Source organism: Brassica napus, chromosome A9 (assembly GCF_020379485.1).
Source record: "Brassica napus cultivar Da-Ae chromosome A9, Da-Ae, whole genome shotgun sequence".
In the NCBI taxonomy this organism is placed as follows: domain Eukaryota; kingdom Viridiplantae; phylum Streptophyta; class Magnoliopsida; order Brassicales; family Brassicaceae; genus Brassica; species Brassica napus.
The window spans coordinates 1,090,266-1,115,173 of NC_063442.1; the positions used below are offsets into that span (position 1 = coordinate 1,090,266).

At 33.6% G+C, this 24,908-nt stretch overlaps 6 protein-coding genes and 1 non-coding gene across 10 annotated transcripts; 4 read left to right on the forward strand and 3 right to left on the reverse strand.

Moving 5' to 3' along the window:
* Nucleotides 1-390: 390 nt before the first annotated feature.
* On the forward strand, nt 391-530 carry LOC125578873. The gene has a single exon (XR_007316954.1). It is a non-coding gene; the product is annotated as a small nucleolar RNA snoR138 (small nucleolar RNA).
* Nucleotides 531-1,697: 1,167 nt separating this feature from the next.
* Nucleotides 1,698-3,379, forward strand: LOC106430099 (GEM-like protein 2). Its single transcript, XM_048739199.1, has 4 exons — nt 1,698-1,938; nt 2,073-2,174; nt 2,603-2,868; nt 2,965-3,379. The coding sequence occupies exons 1-4, from the start codon at nt 1,809-1,811 to the stop codon at nt 3,145-3,147; spliced, it is 681 nt and encodes a 226-aa protein (XP_048595156.1). The 5' UTR covers nt 1,698-1,808; the 3' UTR covers nt 3,148-3,379.
* Nucleotides 3,380-3,872: 493 nt separating this feature from the next.
* Nucleotides 3,873-6,167, forward strand: LOC106430123 (cathepsin B-like protease 3). The gene is made up of 11 exons (XM_013870902.3): nt 3,873-4,128; nt 4,223-4,276; nt 4,395-4,475; nt 4,553-4,709; nt 4,832-4,836; nt 4,909-4,983; nt 5,070-5,195; nt 5,272-5,490; nt 5,559-5,672; nt 5,756-5,791; nt 5,872-6,167. The coding sequence occupies exons 1-11, from the start codon at nt 4,054-4,056 to the stop codon at nt 6,004-6,006; spliced, it is 1,077 nt and encodes a 358-aa protein (XP_013726356.2). The 5' UTR covers nt 3,873-4,053; the 3' UTR covers nt 6,007-6,167.
* Nucleotides 6,168-6,478: 311 nt separating this feature from the next.
* On the reverse strand, nt 6,479-9,435 carry LOC106430125. Of its 3 annotated transcripts, XM_048739198.1 has the most exons (5): nt 9,327-9,435; nt 7,754-7,962; nt 6,848-7,015; nt 6,594-6,771; nt 6,479-6,553 (listed from the first exon to the last, which is right to left on the reverse strand). In XM_048739198.1, exons 1-5 carry the CDS (start codon nt 9,361-9,363, stop codon nt 6,534-6,536), a joined length of 612 nt encoding a protein of 203 aa, XP_048595155.1. In that variant the 5' UTR covers nt 9,364-9,435; the 3' UTR covers nt 6,479-6,533. The 3 variants fall into 3 exon arrangements, 2 of the variants coding, with proteins under 2 accessions (XP_048595155.1, XP_048595154.1); XR_007316053.1 differs by lacking the exon at nt 9,327-9,435 and having other exon boundaries at nt 6,594-6,767; nt 7,754-9,301; XM_048739197.1 differs by lacking the exon at nt 9,327-9,435 and having other exon boundaries at nt 7,754-9,295.
* A 1,191-nt stretch (nt 9,436-10,626) lies between these two features.
* Nucleotides 10,627-14,110, forward strand: LOC106430126 (protein ABC transporter 1, mitochondrial). Its single transcript, XM_013870904.3, has 7 exons — nt 10,627-11,293; nt 11,913-12,138; nt 12,213-12,365; nt 12,441-12,599; nt 12,680-12,839; nt 12,920-13,146; nt 13,528-14,110. Exons 1-7 carry the CDS (start codon nt 10,806-10,808, stop codon nt 13,921-13,923), a joined length of 1,809 nt encoding a protein of 602 aa, XP_013726358.2. The 5' UTR covers nt 10,627-10,805; the 3' UTR covers nt 13,924-14,110.
* Nucleotides 14,111-14,112: 2 nt separating this feature from the next.
* LOC106430095 lies at nt 14,113-22,305 on the reverse strand. The gene is made up of 2 exons (XM_013870872.3): nt 14,677-22,305; nt 14,113-14,407 (listed from the first exon to the last, which is right to left on the reverse strand). Exons 1-2 carry the CDS (start codon nt 15,308-15,310, stop codon nt 14,307-14,309), a joined length of 735 nt encoding a protein of 244 aa, XP_013726326.1. The 5' UTR covers nt 15,311-22,305; the 3' UTR covers nt 14,113-14,306.
* Nucleotides 22,306-22,539: 234 nt separating this feature from the next.
* Nucleotides 22,540-24,261, reverse strand: LOC106430101 (transcription factor MYB61). Of its 2 annotated transcripts, XM_013870878.3 has the most exons (4): nt 23,856-24,261; nt 23,621-23,750; nt 23,133-23,531; nt 22,972-23,029 (listed from the first exon to the last, which is right to left on the reverse strand). In XM_013870878.3, exons 1-4 carry the CDS (start codon nt 23,986-23,988, stop codon nt 22,972-22,974), a joined length of 720 nt encoding a protein of 239 aa, XP_013726332.1. In that variant the 5' UTR covers nt 23,989-24,261. The 2 variants fall into 2 exon arrangements, with proteins under 2 accessions (XP_013726331.1, XP_013726332.1); XM_013870877.3 differs by having other exon boundaries at nt 22,540-23,531; nt 23,856-24,187.
* Between the last annotated feature and the right edge of the window lie 647 nt (nt 24,262-24,908).

Consider the following 24,908-nt stretch of genomic DNA (forward strand, 5'->3'; position numbering starts at 1 on the left):
ACCAAATTTGTCTTTAAAAAATAAAGTCAACACTCTTGGATGAAAATTGTAGAGAAAAAAATAGATGAAACATTGTGGACCTTGTTGATCCAACGACTTTGTTTTGGCTTGAGGAACTGGATCGTGGACATAGCTGCAGTATCAAAGATGCTGGCCGGAAACTGGTCTGTTGTGCTACTAGCCATATAAAACCTAAGTACTTTAGTCAAATTTCATACATGGCTTAGTTAGGAGTCAAACATCAATTCTGATCCATCAAATACTTTTCTGTATTTCTTTTGAGGAGCTTCTGATTTTTTTTTCCTGCAAATCAAGTTTCTTCCCAAAAATCTTCAGACATTAATTCTCACTGTTTTGTGTTTATATTGACATGATGAGTATGTAATGTGTATAGCCTCGAAGGTGGAATATAGGAACACCTTCTGGTTCAGACAGAGGCTTATATCAAAACTCGAATCAGATTGGAGAGGGTGAAAATGCTTTTTACCCATCGAAATCTTCTTCCTTTTCTTGGATAGATTCGAATATCTGTTGAAACTGAATTTTGCAATTCCAGATTGCTATGTAAATGGCATTGATGAGTCCCGTACATTAAATACTTGAGGCGAAACCAGGGACGGACGTACTCAAGACGGTATGGGGTCATGTGCCCCCTACAGATTTTTGTTTTTTCTTAAATAGCACAAGTTGATTTGATTAAATATGGTTAGTTTACTGAAGGAAATTGAAAATGTGCCCCCATCAGAACATTTGTTTTGCTGTTTTTAATATTGTTCCCCCGGTTAAAAACATTTCTAGATCCGCCCCTGGGCGAAACAGAGACTCTTACTAGCAAAAAATCAAGTATAAAAAGAATACAGAAGCCTAAACTCTGAATGAATTCAATGTAATTAGCGACAAAAAAAAACACATTCTTGAATCAGAGCTTGGGACATTCTTCGAATGCGATGTCATTTGATTCCATAGTTAATTTTTTGATATCGATCTTAGACATTTATATCAAAAGTTTATGAAACTATTTCGATTGATATGCATATTGGTGGAAAAAAAAGATATGCATATTGGTGCTGATGTTATACTCTCGAACATAGTTGTACATTCATCTTTTGTATCTTAGACCATGATTAACCACAATCTTTTAACTAGGATTTTTAGCTTCGGCTAATAAACAGTTTTTAGCTTTTCTTAGATTTTAATTAAGAAAAGCTAAGAACTGAAAACTGTTTCTTAGTCAAAAAAATGTAAAAAAAAATAATAATAATAAAAAAAAAAGTCAAATCATGAGTTAAGAACTCCGGCTAAAATAGCAGAGTTACTCATGCCCTTAGGTTCATCTACGGATACATGGAGATGTATTAATATGATGGGACAAAAAGGAATAGTCCACGTGTACTTTCTCAAACAAACTTGGTAGACTTTACAAAACTATGTTATGTTTAGCTCTCTAATAATCTACATAGAACGGGTGTCAATCGTATGTAGCTATCAGTCACTCCTCTTGACTACATGAAATCTTTGTTGTGATTGTGATAATGTTTCTCAAATAAGAACGTGAAATTCAAAACAGGTTTGTGAAACCGCAATATTCATTTATTCCCAGCAAATATAGAATAAGAACCTGATTACCAAAAGAATAATTACATTACCACGGCACCGTCCATTGAGAATTAATCAATGTTATCACTTATCAGAATCTTTTTTTTTGAAAACAGCTAATAAAAGTTCAATAGCGTACAACCCACGAGCCTCCGATCTATATTAACCTCACTTATATCGTACCCTTTTACGTACCATCATAAGGTAACATCATGAATCCACAATACAAGACCGTGAACGAGAAAGACTCGACGGTTAAGCATAAGAACATCGGTCAGGGCGGTCGTAATAACTACAATCCTTACGTCCAAACTACTACACCTACCTCGGCTTCTGATAAGAGTAAGCAAAAATTGTAAAATGTAATTACTTTGCTTATATGAGTATGTGTCATAGTTAATCACCCATTAATCAGTGATGTTCGATTATATAAAGGTTGATACTGATATTATGATATATATGATGGATCGATATAGGGTCGAAAGATAAGATTCTTGAGGTGTTGAATCGGTGCGGGAAGAAAGTGGAGCAGGTGACTCGTAAGGCAGAATCATTCGCCGACGGTTTGAAAGACCACCGTACGTGACCTTTTCATTTTTTTTTTTTTTTTTTGGAACTCTTTTTTATAAATACAAATGGAGATGCGGGGTATCGTGACCTTTTCATATATTTCCTTCTTTATTAGTCAATGCCATAAAAAGGTTTCTTAAATTAAGTTGTCAGTTTATTTTAAAAGTAGGTGTATATATTACAAAAATATTGATCATTTGTTTTTTTATAAAAAATCCCCCTAATTAGATATTATATTAATCAATTCTACATCTAGTTTGTTAGTGGGAAAATGTGAATTTTATAGAATTTCGGATGATTTGATTTGATTTATTGAACTAAGTTTAACTTTGGTTTCGTCTACCGGATTTGGTTTGGGTTGTGTTAGTTTTATCTTTGAAGTTGCACAAAAACTAAATCATCCCTGTATGTTTTTTACGAGACTGGACATGAACAGTGAAGTTTAGTCCTAGCCTAAGTGATGCAGCAAGGGCTAGGCTTGCTCAAGGCACTAAAATATTGGTTGAAGGAGGACCATACAGAGTGTATCAAAGAGAGTTTGGTCTCTTAGCCGCAGAGAAACTCTTGGACTCGTTCGTTTGCTACATATCGACCACTTCAGGACCAGTGACCGGAGTGTTATACATTTCAAATAGAAGGATCACTTTTTGTAGCGACTATGCTATCCGCAGTCCTTCCAGCGGTGTTCCAGCTTATTATAAGGTCAGACTATACGACTCTTTATTGTTTCATTTTTTAGTCCATAGTAAACCAATCAGTAGTACTAATAAAAATGTGATGTTTCTAATATATTGTTAGGTGGTGATGGAATTGGAAAAGATAAGGAGCATTAATTCATCATCGAACGTGTTGAAGCCAAGCGAGAGGTATGTGCATGTGGTGACACAAGATGGGTTTGAGTTTTGGTTCATGGGCTTCGTCTCCTACATGGATGCTTTCAATTGTCTCAATAAAGCTCGGTTTAACTACCATGCAGCGTAATTCTGTTGTGTAAACCAAGTTCTGAGACCTTTTGTTATCACTAATAAGTCAATGACTCACAAATCTAAGTTGTCTACACGGCATATATAACTTGTAGGAATTTGGGTCCGTATGGTGTGTGTCTAGTCATCAAAGATTGATTTACACAAAGTAGTAACTTGTTCATGGTCGTTGTTAATGAGTGCGGTCTTAGATACTTTGAATGTGTGTAATATACATTTCTTCTAGATCATCATCTATATATCCATCCGTTAAAGCTTTAACTATTCACTCAAATTTATAAAAGTAGTTTGCAATATAATATGTTTTTATATATGTAAAATTTAAATTTTGATAATATTTTATATTGTTATTAAAATGATGAACACAAATTACGAAAAATATGCATAGAAATTTTTATTTTTGTTGCCGAAAATTTGCATCACTTCAAAATATTGAATTTTTTTTTGTCAAAAATGATGAATACAAATTATTATTTTCAATACTAGTTGTATTATATTTACTTGCTCCGTAAAATTACAAAATAACCAGAATTTTCCCCATTAAAAATCAACAAAAATGGAACCAATATTAATCTACCACTAGTGGTTTATGGGGATTCCGTGACGAAGAGTCCAACATCCAATACGACGACGTGTAAAACTCTAAATGACGCAACGTGTCCATCATGTATACCTCGAGAACGCCTAGTTTTCCGTAGATGAGAACCAATCAACGGCTAAGATCTCAATTCACTTTCCCAAGAAAAGTGTCTGTCATTTCTTCAGTAGATAAGCCACTCTCTATCTCAATTATAAAGAAGAAAGATTCTCCCATTACTGAGGTTGCGTCCATTACAAGATCTTTTAGAGTTCTCTGAGATTCATCGACTTGAGAAAGTGTGAAAGGAGAAGAGATTCCAAAACCATGGCTGCTGATCCTACAACCAAACTCTGTTTGGTCTCTGTTGTCTTGCTCTTAGGCCTTGTCTCCTCCTTGCAGGTTAGCTTTAGATGAATCTTGTTTAATTTATTGCTCCTTGTGTTGTGCAATAATCAAGAAAGGTTCAAACTTCGTGTGTTTATGTCTGAATCAGGGAGTTTCAGCAGACAATCTTACCAAACAGAAACTGAACTCCAAGATACTTCAGGTTTGGTCCGAATTCTCTTTATTTTTAATTAAAAATTTATAATTTTTGTTCTGATTACTTAAAAACTACTAATTTTTGATATGATTAATCCCTAATCTTGATTTTGACTTTTCAACAGGAAGAGATAGTGAAGAAAGTCAACGAACATCCAAACGCTGGATGGAAAGCTGCTATTAATGATCGTTTCTCTAACGCAACCGTAAGAGATCTTTAAATCAACAACAAAAGTATCCTTCTTGTAATGATATGATTAATCATTTGTAATGAATGCTGCAGGTTGCAGAGTTTAAGCGTCTCCTTGGGGTTAAACCAACACCTAAGAAGCTGCTCTTGGGTGTTCCTGTTGTAAGCCATGATCAGTCTCTAAAGCTACCTAAATCATTCGATGCTAGAACCGCTTGGCCTCAGTGCACCAGCATTGGCAACATCTTAGGTTCGGTCTTTTTTTTATTTCTTTTTCAACAGTTTGTGTCTCAGACTCTTCATTTTTGTTACTAACTATTGATTTTGTCTGTGTGTGTGTGTGTGTGTGTTTGTTAACTCTTCTCTTAACAGATCAGGTAAAGCTTCAGTCTTTCATGGTTCTTGTAACGTTCTGAGAACCGTTATTAATGAGATTTTTTGGTTCATAGGGACATTGTGGTTCTTGCTGGGCATTTGGTGCTGTTGAATCACTATCTGATAGATTCTGTATCCAATTCGGAATGGTAAAACACTAATCAAAAATATATTTAAATAAAACTTAAGTTACAAAGAATCACTAATCATGTTTTCTTTGTTTCTCCAATTTCAGAACATTACTTTATCAGTAAATGATCTTTTAGCATGTTGTGGATTCCGTTGTGGTGATGGTTGTGACGGTGGCTACCCTATTGCTGCTTGGCAATACTTTTCCTACAGTGGTGTTGTCACTGAAGAGGTAACATTAGCTTCTCACTAAAAAATCCTGAACATTGGAACTGGTTTTGATTGTGATTCCAATGATTCTTGATTAGTGTGATCCATACTTTGATCAAACCGGATGCTCCCACCCTGGTTGTGAACCGGGGTATCCTACACCGAAATGCATGAGGAAATGCGTTAGCGGAAACCAGTTATGGGGCGAGTCTAAACATTACAGTGTTAGTACATACACTGTCAAGTCTGATCCACAAGACATCATGGCTGAGATTTACAAGAATGGACCGGTTGAAGTCTCTTTCACAGTTTATGAGGTAATAAAAACTTCAAAGAAGGCTTTAGATTGAAAGATGGATAATTAATGGGTTTGTATTGTGATTAGGACTTTGCTCATTACAAATCTGGAGTGTACAAGCACATAACAGGTTCTAACATTGGAGGTCATGCTGTGAAACTTATTGGTTGGGGAACTACTGATGATGGAGAAGATTATTGGGTAATTGTTAAAACATTTTATCCAAAAAAAAAATTGAAGTTGAATCAAAAATTTATGACTTTTTTTTTTGGAATTGTTTATAGTTGTTGGCTAATCAATGGAACAGAAGCTGGGGTGATGTAAGTGTTATTTGGTAATTAATTTTTAAAGAGATGTTATAATGTGGAGGTTGTTAACATAAATGAAATTATATTTGCAGGATGGTTATTTCATGATTAGGAGAGGAACAAATGAATGTGGAATTGAAGATGAACCAGTGGGTGGTTTGCCTTCAAGCAAGAATGTGTTCAAGGTTATTACCGGTTCAGATGAAATTTCTGTTGCGTCGGTTTAAGATCAAAGATGGATAAGTTTGTGTCTGTAAGATATACTATGTTACTGTGTTGTTTGTTGTTGTTGTTGTTGTTTCCGGTAACCAGATCTTGTTGGCCGTGAAAATGTTATAGACATTAAATAATTCAACACAAGCAAAAACATAGTATGGTTTCTTTGCTTCTTTGCTTCTTTCTTAATTTTGTTTACACTTACACTTAGCTGTTGATGATTATCTTGAATTCTTATCGTTATATAGCAAGCTTCACGTCTACAAGAAAAGATTCAAATTCATTTGACTTGAAGTAGTTGAGTTAAAGTTCGTTCTTGGACACGTCTTAGAGTGGTTAGGTTGAAGATATTGATCATATGATAGGCGTGCAGATTGTAATTACGAAGGAACTAAAGTGATGCTCTCTATTCTACTATGTAACTCGGTTTGGTCCGGTTTGATTCGTATTTCAGGTATAATAATACACCTAAGCCACGTATTGTACCGTGTGTATGTAGAAACACTACTTCAACTTGGTCTTAATAGGAAAAAAAAACTCAAAGATCATGAATAACACCTTCAATGACTTTTTTTTTTTTTTTTTTTTTTTTTTTCACCTTCAATGACTTTCTGAGCCGCATCTCTAACACTCAAAAGATTTGTTTTTATCTCATTACATAATCTTCCTTCAACTAGCCGTACAGGTAACCACATCTTTGGTTTTACATCCACAGTGTATGCAAGCGTTGTCGGAAAATCTTTAAACTGTAAATCCGAAGCCTCTCCTTTGTCTAACTGTGCAACAAAAACAAAACATCAAAACCAGCTTTGTGGAAAGGTAGATGAATGTGTTTGAATATGAGATTATTACTTGTTCAATGGACCATTTGCCTTCAAACAACTGAAAATCTCCTTCTACCATCTTAAAGTCGATTTCACGTCTCCTCCCACGTGGTAGAATCTCAAGCTCCTTCTCGAAACAATCTAGAACAGCTTTGGCATTAAACTTAAGACCCAAAGCGATGCTTTGCTGTCCCATCTGTTCAAAGAAACACAAACCTGAGAATGAGACTGGTTTATACATACCACTTGATGCTCATAAAAGAAACTTAAAACAAAACTCGATCAGGCTTCCAATATGGTAAGCACAAAAAAAGCTTGGTCCAAGTCGGGTTATGAGTTCGGTTCAATTTGGCAGATAAACCATTTCAGTCGGTTAGTTCGGTTATCCAATTAAAAGAAAATCCTAATCATATGATACCAGTCCTAACTAAATTTGTGAACGGAACTAACCAAAATTTTTGAATAGAAATCACTAAACTAACCGAATCTAACCAAAATTATCCTAATTTTTTGAATAGAAATAACTAAATTAACCGAATTTAACCAAAAGTATCCAAAAATTTAACTAAATTCTGATAGAAATCTACCCGAAACCGAAAACTTTAATTAATTCCGGCACACTAAACTAACCAAATTTAACCAAAATTCTCCAATTTTTTTGAATAGAAATAACTAAATTAACCGAATTTAACCAAAAACTTAACTAAATTCTGATAGAAATCTAACCAACGCCGAAAACTTTAATTAATTCCCGCACAATTTCATAACCGAACTAACCTAATAACGAACTGAATATTCCTTCGGTTCAATTCGGCAATTCAAACCAAACTAACTGAAAACCGAATCAAACCGAACCTGGCTGCTTATACAATGGACACACGGTTGTGAACTGAAGCTCTATCTATCATTATGTTACGTAATGAGAGAAAGAAACCTGAAAAAGACGAACACGGTTGCCTTCCTTCTCGACCAACTCGCTGACGACAAGGCCCGGTATGAACTCCGACAGCTTCTCGTAATCAGTCAACACGCTCCACACGGCATCGAGACTCGCTTCAATTCCAACCTTCGAGCGTATCCGCCGCGAGCTCTTCTCGAGCTTCTCCACCGAGATGAGAACCACCCCATCCTCCGTCTTCCCATCTGCCAAGCATTCGGTCAAACAATCATCTGATTCAGTCTCATTATAATAATCGCCGTCGCTCGGATCAAACCGCGGAGAATTGTTGTCAAATCGACAGGTGAAACATCTACGAGTAGAAGAAGAAGAGGAAGCTAGCAGTAGTGACGAGGATGGAGATACGTTAGCAGAGTGAAATTTTATCGCCGGAGAATGTGAAATTGAGATACTGGATGTGGAGGTGGTGGCTAATGCGGCAGCGCGTGGGTGGGGAAAGGCGGAGGAGAAGTCTGAGACGATCTGCATTGTTTCTATGGAGACTGGAAGTCTAAAAGCGGAGCTGACTAATGAACTATAGGCTTTTTTATCTGGGCTTCTTTATTTTTCTTTATTCAAATTGGGCCCATATTTTTCTTTATTAAGTTCGTATATGTAAACACACACCTTTTTAGTAGAGCAAATTTAAATGTTTTATTTTTACATAAGGTGGAGTATAACCTAGTATTTAATCAACTATAAGTCTATAAAATAATATATCAATAAATTTAAAAGTGTCGGCGAACATAGATAATGTTATACATATTTCTATGTATTTTTCTATGTAATTTATATATTTATCAGAGAAAGTTTTATTAAAAATAGTAACTATAAGATAAAAAAAAGTATTATCATATTTAATTAATTATAAATCTATGATCATTTATATTAATTCATGTTATATATTGAAAAAATAAAATATTGACGATCATGTTGTGTTGTACATGTTTATACACTTTCATCTGTCAAAATTACTCATTTATAAGTTTTAGAAAACATATTATTAACAATATTAAGTATATCAAGATGATATATTTATATACCAATATTATGTATCGTTGTTTTAAATTTTAAAAGTGATATATTAATCTTATCATGAAGTATAACATCACAAGTAAAGTGCTTAAATTCTTTTCCCACTAAAAGTGAATATTTTCCACTACAGTCATTGACTCTATATTAGCCATTGTTAAATAAAATACATCAAACTTTGTGTCTAGATCCAAATGAGCTTTTGGGGAAACCTATTGGCTCTATGTTTAGATTGATGATCTTCAAATTCATTACGAAGTTGAGTGAACTTGTGCCAATGATATTTCAAGAGATAATCTTCTAAACATCACTCATAGATTTTTCATTACAGAACAACAAAAATCTTGCACATAAACAAAGTCTATATGCATCATATTTCTATGATACGATCGATAATAGCAAAACCGGATCTTACTAAGAAAGCAAAAGCTCCTCGAGAAACAGAAGATTGAATATGGATCTCAGGATCTTGATGGGAGAGCAAGCGTTTAACAAAATATGTAAATAAAGATTTAAAAAAAACATTCTACTTACATACCTTCAAGGGTTTGGTGTTCTTGAGCCTTGATGGACATGTTCTCTCGTCTTGTTTGTTAAAGCTCTCAGATGTTCTCGAAGATCTCAAGACTAATTGTATACTTAATTGAAACCAATCTCGGTTTTATATTAATACCGTATAAATAGTAGACAATGATGAAGACTTGTACTAGATGCCAACTATGTCGTATTTCTAATTCAATCCGAAAGTATACTGCCTACCAACATGACCAAGTTTGAGTGGCTTGCCCAATTTTATATTGATTTATTAAATTTTGTTCGTGCTATACCATTGATATAATAACATATAACTTTGATTTTTAAAAACGAAAGTTAAAATAAAATCCCTAATTAAGTTTGAGAATAAAACAAAAATAATGGGTTAAGAGCAAAATTTATTTTTAAAAATGACTTCACATTGGATCTTCTTCTTCTGTATTATATATATATATATATATATATATATATATATATTTTTTAAAGTGTTATATAATTACTTTGTTATGTTACTTTATGAGTGGGGGATGCATTGCACTCGGCTAATAAGTTCAAAATTTTAAATAATCAAAGATGCTTACATATTACAAAATTTTAGCTAGCACATTAAGTAATTGTTGAGTTTCTACTATTGTGGACTTAGAGCATTTCCAATCCAAAATCTCATTTTAAGGAGATTAGAACCTCAAATTGAAGATTTGAAAGTTGGTTATTTCAACCATAAACCCTCAAAAATTCCTTAAAATTTATTTATCTACATTATAGTTATTGACATTAACAAAAATTACTAATATTTATGAAAATAAATAACTATAAGAATAAAAAAAAGGATAGTTTTGAGGTTGTGAATAGTGAAATCTTAAATTTAAGGTTTCACTACTCACAACTTCAAAAATGTGTTTTTAGCATACAGTTTATTTCAAAAAAGTTATCTGACACAAAAAAAAAGGTATTTTATTTGTTAAAATGAAAACTAATTTATGTCAAAACAAAAATTAAAACACATCAATAGCTCTGTTAAAAACATAGTACATACTATAGTATGCTAAAAACACATTTTTCTTTGATCTTTCAAAAATATCAAAATAGATGTAATACTGGAATTATTTTCTGGGGTCAAAATACTAGAACTAAAACCAAAAAAGAATATTTCTTTTTAAAAAAAACTACAAAATTGGTAAAGCCGAAAAATGTCTCGTAGAACTCTAGTATAACTATAACCCAATGGGCCTTATATGGTAAAAGATAAATAAAAAATTTACTGGGCCGAAACTTCATAGACGAGAGTTTCGTTCTTGGTTGTCGTATCCCCACGTAAACCTCCTCGCTTCTCCGTCTCTCCGACCTTCGTGTTCCAACGCACGAACACAAACCGCCTCTATTAAAAAACTTTCCCGAGAAAATCAAAATCTCCAAATGATTCAAACCAAATGCTGAGAAAAGTCTCAAAAATCAACGAAACCACCACACAACTTCCCACGCGATGAGTTCGTGGAAGCAATTGAGCAGGCTCGTCGACGGCCTATCGCTCGTGGCGAAGGAGATCTACCACCAGTCTCCTGAGCTGCAGAGAGCGAGGAACGGGGATCTCGAAGCCTTGGGGAAGAAGGCTCTGGTCGCCGCCACGGACTTGGTCGGACTCACCTCCGGGAAGCTTCGCAACCTCTCTAACCGTCGATCGAAGGAACCGTCCGTCGTATTCTTCGACGACAAGGACGACGGAGGATCGAGCAAAGCCGATGATGTATCGGTTCCTATCACGCCCGAGGTTGTTGCAAAACCTACTATTGTTGATTCGAAGATCGTGAGTAGTGAATCTATTGAGGAAGTTAGGGTTGTAGATAGAGATGGAGAGACTAAGGTTGGAGTTAGAGCTGAGGTAGCATCAACTCCGTTGGAGGTAGCTACGGTGAAGAGAAGGAGGCATAGAGAACGGAAGGTTCCATCTACTCCTATGGCTAGAGCTTATGGGTAAAAACACTTTTACTTTGCTTAGACTAGTCCTATGATGATGGTGATGTTAATGAATGTGTATTGGTAGTTAGAGGATTAATGAACTAATATATAAAAGGTTAGACCAATTCATTTACTCGCGATTAGTTTTAAGTTGGAAGCACATGACATCAAAGCCCGTTGTTGTTGGTTCACCCCAAGCGTGTTAGTGAATGAAAGTCATCTCATATCAATAGTTGGAAAAGTAGTGAACTAATATTAAAAGGTTAGGGATCAGTCTACTTAATGTCAATTAGTTTTAAGTTCTGAGTTCATATAACTCTGAACTTAATAGATGAAGCTATTAATAAATCATTTACTTGCTTAGATTTGCATAAAATTCATGATTATGATGATGTTAATGAACCAAAATCATTACACTGGAGAACTAGTGAAGTAATGTATAAAAAAGTTTATGACCAATCTCATTACTGGCAATTGTTTTTTTTTCTTTGGAAATACATAATAACCTTGAATTTAATAACATGGTATTAAAGCCATTATGTGGTTAGTATTCCTACAATTACCAAGCTTGAGCGTGTGAGATTACATTGGACTTAACAGATGATGTCATTAACAAATATGTGAATTTTGAAAGGTTTTTCAATCTTGGAGCTGGTCTTGCTTGGGGAGCTGTTAAAGAATCAACCTACAGGCTTGTGAATGGTACGCCACCCACACAAGGGAATAAACCTGCGCTCTCTTCTATACTGTCTGAGGAAAACGCAGAAAGATTGGCTCTTGGGTTGTGTGAAATGCGTGGAGCTGCACTTAAAGTAGGCCAAATGTTGAGTATACAGGACGAGTCACTTGTTCCTGCCCCGGTAAATAGCATAAAACTTCCTCTTCCCACTCATGTTTTGATCTTATTTGACGTGAAGTAGGTCTCTTTTTGTAGATCTTGAATGCTCTGGAACTTGTGCGTCAAGGTGCAGATGTGATGCCAAGGAGCCAACTTAATCCAGTTTTGGATGCTGAGTTAGGTCCTAACTGGCAATCCAAGTTAGCTAGTTTTGATTACGAACCGCTAGCAGCAGCCAGTATTGGCCAGGTGCGTGTATGATGCTTTTTCCTTGTGAATGTGTTGAATGGTTTTGTTCTTCTATTTATGTAATAATGGGTTTAGGTGCACCGAGCTGTTACTAAAGATGGATTAGAAGTAGCAATGAAGATTCAGTACCCTGGAGTTGCCAACAGCATTGAAAGTGATATCGAAAACGTCAGACGCTTATTAAACTACACAAATCTAATTCCAAAGGGACTCTTTCTCGACAGAGCTGTAAAGGTGAGAACGGTTATATAAGACAGAACAGAACAATCTTTTGTTGTTTTTTTTCAGATTCATGATCAAGCTTTCTTATGCAGGTTGCTAAAGAAGAGTTGGCACGAGAGTGTGACTACGAGATTGAAGCAGTCAGTCAAAAACACTTTCGTGATTTGCTTTCAGACACTCCAGGGTTCTACGTTCCTCGTGTAATAGACGAGCTTTCAAGCAAAAAAATCCTAACCACAGAACTTATCTCTGGTAAACTGCAAACTCACCTTACTCTGATTTTACATATCTGTGTTGGTGAAACTAATAATCCATGTTTATTCTTCTTACAGGAGTCCCCATTGATAAAGTAGCCTCGTTAGATCAAGAAACACGAGACTATGTCGGGAGGAAGATGCTTGAACTCACGTTGAAAGAACTCTTTGTCTTCCGCTTCATGCAGACAGATCCTAACTGGGGCAACTTCTTATACGACGAACCCACGAAAACAATCAATCTTATAGATTTTGGAGCAGCTCGTGATTACCCCAAGAAGTTCGTCGATGACTATCTACGAATGGTAACAAACTTGATCTTTACTACTGAATCTTGTGAGAACAGTTTATATCAAGGTTTTAGAAATCTGTCTATGCGGTGGAACAATTTTCTTAAAATCCTATCTAACCAATTTAAAATTGGTTTAAATCAGTCTAAATTGATATAAATTTGGTCTAAATCTGTTAAATTAAGTAATAACGTTACAAATTTGTCTAGTTTAATTTTTTTGTATATGTAATTTTTATAATTCATCAAAATAATTTATAATCAAATACAAAAACTAAAATATATAATGTAAATGTAAAATACATAAAAAATAAATAAATAAATAGTTTGTTAATGCCTTAGTTGCTACTTGCTAGTCTTGAACATTGGTTTATATGTTGACCCTTGTTTTTTGCAGGTGATGGCTTGTGCTAATAAAGACAGTAAAGGAGTGATTGAGATGTCGAGGAGACTCGGGTTCTTAACCGGAGATGAACCAGACGTGATGTTAGACGCCCATGTCCAAGCTGGTTTCATTGTTGGTCTACCTTTTGCAGAACCTGGTGGCTACGCTTTCAGAACCAACAACATTACTTCGAGCGTCTCGAATTTAGGAGCAACCATGTTGAAACATAGACTCACACCACCGCCGGATGAGGCTTATAGTCTTCACCGTAAATTATCAGGGGCTTTCTTGGCTTGTATCAAGCTTGGAGCCACCGTTCGTTGCCGTGAACTCTTGCTTCAAGTTTACGAGAAGTATCAGTTCGATGATGAGCCACAAGTGATGGCTTCAAGTTCAGTTTCTTCGTAAAACTCTCATACACAAACTATATTAGCTTATATTATTTTCTTCTCCCATTATGGGAGTAGAAACGATTCTTGTTTTGGTACACAAGTGAGTTTAATTTTAGAATAAATTCGTAATATTTTTCACTAATGTTGAAATATTACAATATGCTGGAAAAATCAATCAATAAAGTTTAGTAGTTGTACTTGTATCTTTTTCTATACTTTTGGCTTATGGCCATATCAATCGACAAATCCCATCGTCGACACAAAGAGAAAAACCAATCCGCAAAATGACAGAAAAAAACAAAAACGCAAACAAAAAGTTTCAAAACGCAACTCGAAAATGCATGCAACTTTGTGTTTCTTTTTTTATGTGAAAAAATAGATATAAGATTGGATTAACGATCAAAAAGAATTAGGAGGACGTTGATGATGAGTGGTAGACACAAAAGCCACAGCGTGCGCCCATGCCTTCAGCCTAGCTTTCACTTTGTTTGGATCATCCCCTGGACAAAAAGCAAATGAATTAATTTCTGAAATGTGAAATTTTCAAAAATCATTTCTCTCCATATTTATTATTATTAAGTGTTTTCTAATAATTCCCATTTGTACATTTTATTTTATTATTAACTGAAATATATTAGTTATGTTTTTATTTAGAAAAAAAATATTTTTAAGTTTTGTATGTGTAATTTAAAAATGTTAAATAGTAAAATAAAGAGGGAGTAGAAGATTTGAAGATAATTTTTATTTGAAAGTGGATTGTTGGACTAACCGGGACTAGAGATACGGTGGCTGGAGGAGACGGGAGAGTTGCCGCCGCTACTAATATCCATCGTTGACCCGGAATACGAGACCCGACCCGGTTCAAGCTCAAATCCTAAATCTTTACAAGCTTTGACTTCCCCCAAATCCATACACAATGGCCTTCCTCCTCCTATAGGCCTCGTCACCACCACCACTCCTCCGCCGTATCCGCTCTGTTCTTCCACGTAGTTTCTCCGCATACTGTCCACCCACGGTGGATACTCCGGTCGCAACTTCCTCCTTCTCCTAGGATCGTTGTTACTCTCTTGTTTCTTCTTTCGCGCTTCGTTCTCGCTCGCGTAAGCTTTATCTCCGGACACCGGCGAGCTCAGCCTCGAACCTCGCCGCCTTCTCCGTCTAGGTGGCGTCGCCGGAAGTGACTGACAACCGGTTGACCCTTTGTCGGAATCTGAAAACTCTAGCTGCTGCTCCATGGCTTTCTCTCCTCCTCCGACATGTTTTTCGTCGGAGTCGGACGGCTCTACGTCGGCTTCATCGCCGTCGTGGTTATAACAGACGGAGAGCCTCGATAGAGAATGGTGATCTTCTTCTTCTTCTTCTCTAAGGAAAGACGACATTTTCATATCTTCATCAAACGCCATAATAACGTTACGGATTAAATGTGTTTTGTGTATATATGAATAATAAATGTATTTATACGTATATTTTCAGTAATATGATCGTGTATCTGTTTTTAGCTTCAGATTTTGATTATTCTGTTGGTTAAGTTGTGTTTTGATTATACAAGATAACAACATGGAGAAACCTTATATACATACGATCAATAATATTTAATGAGCCTTTTGAATAACGTAATAATAATAGTTTATGATATACAAATATATAGACTCAAGAATGTGCCATTTGTTCTGAAAATATGGAGATGTGTGTAGGATAACGATGGCATTATCTATATGTAACTATGATGGCATTTTTTTTATAAGTTCTTGCTGACTGTAAGAAAATATAAGTAAATGTTTTTTCTTTTCTTTTAAATTAATGCTTGTTGATGATAAAACTCTATGCACTACTTTTCTTTGAGCTATATTCATAAGTTCTTATACAATATCTATTTGGTTTAATTTGTTTTTAAAGCTAGGAAATTGGTGGTATATGTCTATATCTGAGATCGAACATAAAGAAAAATGCTTCACCATTTTCATTTTTTGCGCAACTAAATATATTTTCTAACCTAAAAAGGTAACAATCTAATGCCAATTTCCACTTGGCACACATCCCTCATGCAGAGACCGATCACTGCGAGGATAAACATGTAACTTAAGGCATTTAAGGGATATCCGTTTGGTGGGAGCTTCCAGATTAGCAATAAATTCATTGATTAAAACCAGATTAGATTAGGAGTATTAAACAGTAACTTAAAGAATTAGAAATCGTCCCTGCTGATCTAAGTGAGGTTGACCAGCTACTAGGCAAACCAACCGTCTTATTACACGTAACACCTGGACAAGAGATAGAACTAAAACCAGTCTGCACGACTAGGCCGTCCAAAGCATCTTATCATATACCAAAATCTTAAGTTGTTCTTTTTTTTTGAAAAATTAAGTTGTTATTTTCTTTAAGATGTTTACTAGATCTATAGTCATTTATTGCAGTTTTAGAGTATTTTCAACTCATTGATATTTTTACCTTTAGAATGTATTTAGAATCAATTTCACTCCAACGTTGCTCTCTCTTCTCTTAGAAAAGAGATTATTATTTTTTTCCTATTTAAGAGAAAAAATAGTTTTTTTTGCTCTATATTATGAATATTGCTATTATATAAGAACATATTAGAGAAAACACATCTTTATTATAGAGATTTTCTATTCTAGAAGAAAATATATCAAAATACATTGGTGATGGTTTTACTTTCAAGTTGCCATTTTTACTGTTGTATTTCTAGTTTGAATTTTTCTAGTTTGCACGCAATACAAGAGAGAATTTAGTTTTTTTTTTTGTAAAATAAGAGAGAATTTAGTTAATTGGTATGTACTTGTTAAAAAAAAAGGGTTTGTTGATATTCAACAACAAAAATTAAATTCTTTTCCGGATGTTTTTTTTTTCTCATAAAGAAATTGTATACAAATATGAAGCTATATACACGTTACGTTATGTTACTTTTTAATTGTGTGACGTATATACCATTATATTTGACGGGTTCATATACTTGATATATTATGAGTATTGATAAAGTAAGAAGCTAAGCGTCGTTTGCAGGGAGAATTTTTCATTTAGATATAATGATTTATAATTATATATACATCAAAATATACCAAAATTATGTGTTATTCTACTAACCACATCAATATATAAAGTACAATACATTTGTTGTAAAAAAAGAAGTACAATACATTTTTCAATATAAAAATTTTGAAATATTTTCAAATTTAGTTATAAATTATGATTATTATTTTAAGAAATCAAAAGTAATTAAAACTGAAGAGATAAATATTTTTTTATATATGAATACTGTCTGTTTTTTTAAAAAAAGTATTTCATATTATATAGAAAATATTGGAGTCTTTAGAATTGGTCATGTAATAATTAATATTTTATGGTTATAGTTCTAAATTTCTCTTGTACAAATCCAAAAAAAAAACAAAAAATGAAATAAAACTTCTGAAAATAAATGCTTTGAAGACCTCAATTTTTTTTTTTTTGTCATCTTGAATTTTATTATTGGGTCAAAGAACAAAAGGGACAAATTAAGCCCGATACAACATTGAAACAAAAGCCCAAAAGAACAAACTGGGCCACTGTACAATACAACTTTGGACCGCAAGCCCAAAGGGAAAACCCGTTGAAGAAGAAATCCGACTCACCCCACCACGTGTCCGGTCGCCCGGCGACCAATGAACACGCGTCCTGACGAGAGCCTTCAATCTTCTCCCGGAGCCAGCAAGGAGACATGACGGATCACCATCGACGGCGAAGACGAACTCGAGACGAACCGTTCAACCAGAACAGTCAAGGCCAAAGCTCGAGCCGCGAAGTCAGATGTGGCAGATCTACGAATCGACGAAGAGTTCAACCGCCTACAATCGATCTTCAAACCTCCGACTTACTTGCAAGGAACAACAGACATCTTTATTGATCTATCTAAGCTTGAAGATGCAACAACCCAAACGATTGGGGATGAAGAAACCATCAGAGTATCAGAACGAGAGGCAGGAAACAGATAAGCCCGAAATCGCAGATCGAGATATCGGGAAAACCCCAGAAGAGAGCCGGTGAAAGCGATGTTGAGAAAACCATCACCTCCCGGAGACAAAAGCCGGCGAAGACGGTGCTATGGAAGCCACCGCTTCCCAGAAGCAAAGCCGGACGTTCATCGGAAGAGCTGATGCAACGCCGGAGTCCAAGACCGGTCGGAAACACCGAAACCGGTACACAAAAACAACGGACTCTCTCTCCCTTAAATCAACTCATAACCTTCTGAAAGATGAAATTTGATAAGAAGGTTAGAGGATTAGAGAGAAAATTCTCTCACTAGAAAAGGAGAGAGAGTTCTTACCTCAATTTATTCTAAAGCCGGCTTTCTTTGCGAGGGCGAGTGGACGGTTTTGATTACCTCACACGTGTCATTAATCAACCAATGATTGATTCTACTGGAAAATCCACGGGATGCTGTTCGGACAATTGTACACTGAAAGATTTTGCAAGTACTTAAAAACTAGATTTACAGGTTCTGATACTTATAGCAGTAGTCTCTTTTTAAATCGGCTCTTCAGTGTTGCATGTTTTAAATGATTACACAATCATATATAATCAGAATTTAAATCAACATAATGTGAAATACCGTTAGCTAAATAACAAATAAATATGAACTTTTGCAATTCCTAAATGTAACATTTAGAATTGCAAATTTTGTCAATTTTTTTTTGAATTGTTTACTTAATGATTGCATTTTCTTTCTGTTGTTATTCTGTTTGTAATATCAAGTCTTTTCACTTCTTTATCCATTATAACCACTATTACAATTTCAGGCTACATTTAAAGGAACTGCCTTAATCATAATTTAAAAGTCTGTGGTAATGGTCATGCCAAATATATGGGTTTTAAAAGCATAGGAAAAAGCCAAAGTGTCAACAAACTATTTTCATCTCCTGGCTCGATACATAGAACGGAAGCATAAATTAGTGAGAAGCAATATTAATATATGTTGCAAATATGCAAAGAACGTTATCACTAAAATATTAAAAGTAAAGTAATTAATGGTAGGTGAGACAGACCCAAATGAAATATGAAATTTATATTGAAGGCAAACCAATCAACGCTTCCCACGACGGTATTAAGAGCATCTCCAATGTATTACTCCAAATTTTACTCCAAAATGGTGTAACTCTAAAATAGAGTTGGATTTTACTCCAATGTATTACTCTATTTTTTACTCCAAACAAAAGGATTTTTTTTTCATTTAGTTGATAATTGTTATTAGCACCTTCAACTTATAAAAAATTAACAATTAACCCAACTATTTTATGTTTACAAAATTTCTATAATAATATATTTTATTTAAATTAAATATTTATCATTAAAAATACAACTAGAGATTATCTTCCAATTTCAATTCGTGCAGATTTTATCATATGCAATTTTTCTAATTCAAAAATATTTTTATGCATTAAAAGAACATAAAGAAAAAATAAAGTTTTGTTTTGTAATTTGAATTATGTATTGGGTCCTATTATTTGTTTGTGCATATATCAAGTTCAATAAGTACAAATGTTATCAATCAAAATTTTGACCCACAAAATTAAAAAACTCATCTATTCTGTTTGAATAATACTTCACTGCTTTTGGTAGTTTCAAAAACAATTTACCGAATTAATTATTAAATTACTTATTTATATTACATTATATTTATTTTATATTTTTTTATTTTTAGTTTTGACTTTTATGAGTTTATGCATATTTTCTGTAAACTATAAAGTAGTAATCTTTTGTGGAGTATTATTTTTTTATGTTATTATGTTATTTTAAGTATGAAATAAAAACATTAAAAATCAAAAGGACCATTTCATAAATATAAAAAGTTCAACTCCAAAATGGAGTAATGAGTAAGATTACTCCATAAATGGAGTAACCCTAGCTATTACTCCATTTTGGAGTTGAATATGGAGTGGGGTTGGAGAAGATTTTACTCCATAATTGAGTTTGGAGTCAAAAATGGAGTAGGGTTGGAGATGCCCTAAGAATTACTTTTAGATGACAAAGACAATTTGACGGCTATTGATAATATTATTATAAATTTACATATACTGTTATACACATATGTATAGAGAGTATAATATAGAGTAGCATTTTACAGTTGAAAAGGACATTTAAGTTGCCGCAAAATCTGTTAAACTAATCTCGTGGGAGAAAACGATAGCTATAGCTAATTTCATAACCCAAAACAAGTCAATAGAAAGAAGATCATAAGTCATACTACTACATCTTAAAATCTTAATTCAGAAATCGGAAAGGATTATAAGCTCGAATAAATAGCCATAACACGCTATTTAATTTATTGGTTTGTAAAGATTCATTGTTGTGTTGGAAAATAAATATATGTACTTGTACACTTTTGACCAAAAAAAGAAGAAGGTACTTGTACACTAGGTTAAAGCTTATGTCTGAAAACCACATCAAGATATCGAAAACTTAACTTGCGACCACGAAGAAACTGTAAATCTTGCGTAAAACTTCATTGCCGTTAAATGATTGTCAACCATATTGATGTGGCATATCCCTTGCTAGAGTTGAACGCCAAATAAACAAGCCACTGAGATTGAATTTAGTGGGCCAAGCCCAATTTAGTGAAGCTAATATTAATTAAATTATGTATAAATCAATTCAAACCCAACTGAATTAAAATCCACCTAAATCTATTACAAAGCACCCGAAAATTTTAAAATTAATCTGAAAATAATAATTTAAACTTTGATTGTTTGTGTTTTTTTCTGGGTTTGAAGATGTATGTTTTCACCCAACCAAGATAGTTGTTGTAAGAAACAAGTATTTTAAAGTTTTCACCGATTTAATGAAAACTATCTAATCAAAAACAAAATCGTGACAAAAAAAAATCTAATCAAAAATAAAATAGAATAAAAACAATTACTCTTAGAACATCATTATTAGGTTATATCTTGTAATTATAATAATGATACTTTGTTACAAATTAAATAAATAATAAACTTTACAAAATAAAAGCTAAACTAGTAATAATGAGAAAAGTGGAAATCTATTGATGAAATGTTCTTATAGACTCTTAGTTCTCTAAACCGTTTCTATTTTAGTAGGAAAAATATAAACAGATTTGATATCGTCTAAACGTAGAAGAACTTCCCACTTAAGATTATCAGTGGAAAAATCTTTTATAGTACTGTTTTACTTTATGCTTTTATAGTTTCTCCTTTCAAATAGTCCCACGATCCCTCTAAAACTAAACGAGTCAGAACCTACGTGATATATTTCTTCATTTTTCATACAATTATTGATATTTTTTCCTGCTCACAAGATTATTGCCTCCAACTCTTCCTTCGTATTTGTTTCGGTCACCACCATACCGCCTGGCTGTGGTTTGAATCGCTCATGTAGACAGCAGCAAGACGGAGATGATCATAATCCCAAAGAGTAAAGATGAACAATAGAAATATTGATGTAGTTTTAGACGGAATCTTCAACTTGGTATATGAATACGTATACGTCTTTGGTCCTTATAGTTTTTTAGATCGTTTCTCCTTACCGACTATCCGAATTCACATTAAAATATATAGTTTCAACAACTAATAAACCAGATAAACAAGTATCTAGGCATAAGTTTATTACACATCCGTTTTTACGAATGCAACTTTAGTTTAATGTTCTCTTAAAGTGAACTAAAAACAAACAACTTAGACCAAAAGCTTTTCTCAAAACAAAAAAAAAACTTAGACCAAAAGCAAGAAAAACTAGTTGAAGTAAGTAGAAACTAAAAGTTGTCTATTTAAGAGACCGATAATATATATCAGTTAATATTTTTAGAATTGAAAAAGACAACTAAAAGTAGGAGCTATTCCTTAAGTTCATTGAAAATGAAACTAAATTTAAAGTAAGAAAAAGATGAAAGTAATAAAGCTGTCCCTATATAAAGATACACTAGTCTTTTTTAAGAAGCTTCACCTAAAAAAATGTTACAATAGTCAATAGAATAAATGCTTTGTTTATCTACATATAAAAAGGTCTTAGAAAAGTACATAATACCATAATATCATTCAATCCCAATTGCCAATATTAATCCCACAGTTTCATCAATATTCTAAGAATATCTCCAATATATTTTTGTTATCTTTTCCTATAAAATAGAGGAACTTAAAATGAGATTTTCTTCAATGTATTTCTGTAAAATATCAATCTCCAAATATAGAGTAAAATATAGAGAAATTCAATTTCTTTCTCTATAAATAGAAAAAATCTTTATTTTAAAAGAAGAAATAGAAATGAGATAGAGTGATTTTAACTGTAAATGTTATAATAGAAATAAATATCAATGTGGATTAGAGATGCTATAAGAGATCATTATCGTCGTTCTTGTTTCTTATTCCATTTGTTTCATCAAGTAATATTCTGTTCTTAATTTCAGGTGTCAGTTTACTAGTGTAGTGTAATTGACCATCTAACTAGTACTTGTGTGAAATTGTCAATGCATACCTAAACGGAGAGAGTAATAGATAATCTGGTAACTCCAAAACTTCAGTTACTGAAAAAGGATTACCAAATAATTTGAAGTAACGTTCTGTTGATTATTGACCATATATATGTGTGTGTAATAAATTTGATGTAATGGGTATATAAAATGAACAAGAAATTAAGAAATAAATGTCATTGATCCAGCAAGAATAGACAAACAAAATCTCAAAGTCCAGAAAACTATGCTTCACAAAGTACATCAAATAAAAGAAAATGTAAGAACAACACCCTTAGATTAAATGAATATAACACAAACTTTATATATACAAACCATTATAAATAAAACTCGATATTTGGAATAAAGAAAAATAACTTGAAGAAGAAAAAGAAGATCCACACACCTTATAATATACAAGAAGATTTTAAATATGGCCATATGCATGTTGCTGAGGCTGGAGCTGGTTACATGGCCACATACCAACATTTGCAGCCTCCGTACCGAAAAAATTGGTCTCGGACTTGATTTCACTATACAACGACGAGTTTGAGTGATTCTGTAACGAATTATTCGATATTGTAAATTGATTTTCTTCCATGGTTAATCCCCAATTCAGATTCCCAGTTCCAAAGAATGTCGAATTGTTGTAGTTACTCTCTTGAAGTTGCTGCTCTGTAACCATTGGCCCGGTCGAGAATGAGTTATCCAATTCAATTAAACCGAGATTGGATGATCTGTAACCGGTTGTTGAATCGGTTAAGCCAGATGAGAACATTGAACCGGGTAGCACCACTGCACTAGGTACGGTATCAACATGATGATTTCTCCCGGTTTGGGGAATCCAGATGCCGGTTTGTATTCTTGAACCAGTCTCAAGACTTAACCGTTGGAAACCAAAATTTCCGGTATAAAGATGATCGGTGTTGCTGTTGTTGTGGTTAGTACTGCCAGTGGTGGTACTAGAGGAGCCTTCTGTCTCAATGAGGTAGGTCGTTTGACACTTCTCAACCGGTGTGGTATTGTCATCTGTACCGGTTTCAATTTCGGTTAAGAGCTTGTGTGTAACCGGATCAATTCCTCTCAGCCTCAGTTTCTTCTTTAAGGAAGAGTTCCATAGATTCTTGATTTCATTGTCGGTTCTACCAGGAAGCTGTGCAGCAATCTGAGACCACCTAAACCAAGACCAAAGCAACATGGGTTACATATATAAATACACTTACATGCCGCATAAGGATCAGAGAAACAGCACGGGGTTCTTTACCTGTTGCCAAGAACGGCATGAAGTTCAATAATAAGGTTTTCTTCATCCTGTGAAAATGCTCCTCGCTTCAAATCTGGTCTTAGATAGTTTATCCATCTTAATCTACAGCTCTTTCCACATCTCTGCAAACCTAAAAAAAATTAATAAAAAAATGATAATTCAAGAATTAGGAAGGAGTATTTAATCAAGCACAACAAAGTAATAATTGGATGAAAGCAAAGAGAAATTAAATTACCAGCTTGTTTAGGGACAGAGCTCCAGCAGCCATGGCCGTACTTAGTGATGTACCTAAGAAGCTTCTCGTCTTCTTCAGGAGACCAAAGTCCTTTCCTCAGCTTCTGTTTGTAACAGCATGAATGTCTTCCCATTTTTAAAATTTTATATATAAATAAAATATCAATTAGAGAAGGATCGTCTTGTTTGTTTTTAGAAAAGGCTTTGTAGTCAGCTTTCAGAGAAATCTTAAGATGAGGTGAGAGAGAGATAGAGAGAGTTTGAAGTGAGAAGATGAGAAAAGGAGAGGAGGATTTGGGGAATATAAACAAAAGGGTTTTTGTTTTGGTACGTTGAAGTTTACACGAGTCAAATTAGCTACATTTTTTCTTATTGTAAGAAGTTCCGAAGTGTTGCTAAGAAAAAAGAAGTTCCGAAGTCTATAATATTTTTTGGATTAGAAATAATCAAATAAGAACCGGTTGCTAAATATTTTTTCGGCACTTATATACTCAGGGATAAGTTTGCCAGTAGAATTAACGATTTCGGGTAATTAGTTACATTTTTCAATTTTTATTTTGGTTCTTGTATCATATATATGTTCATTTAAGTTTTGTGTCCAAGGAAATGTTATTGTTAGGTTTTATTTATTTCTATGGTAAACTGTAGTTTTTTTTTGTTGTTGCGAACAATGAATAAATGATCAAAAATGGTTATCTTATATATTAAAACAGAAGTCACAACCTTGATTCATGTGTGATTTTTTTTTTTTTAAAATAGACTTAATGAACCTATTCATAGAAAGTCATGTTAAATTTAATCTCTATCTAATCTTATCATTTAAATTTTAGGCCTACCAAAATTTTTTATTAGGCTATCAATAATTGAATTTAAACAATAGATGATTCATTGAATTTATAAATATTATAAATTAAATAGATATAATTTAATATTGTAATATTATACTTCCATATGCTAATTATTTAAATATTTGTCGATGTTAACTTTTAAAATATTATAAAGATTTTTTTTAAATAACAAAAATCATATTATCTAACAATGATTAATCTTTACT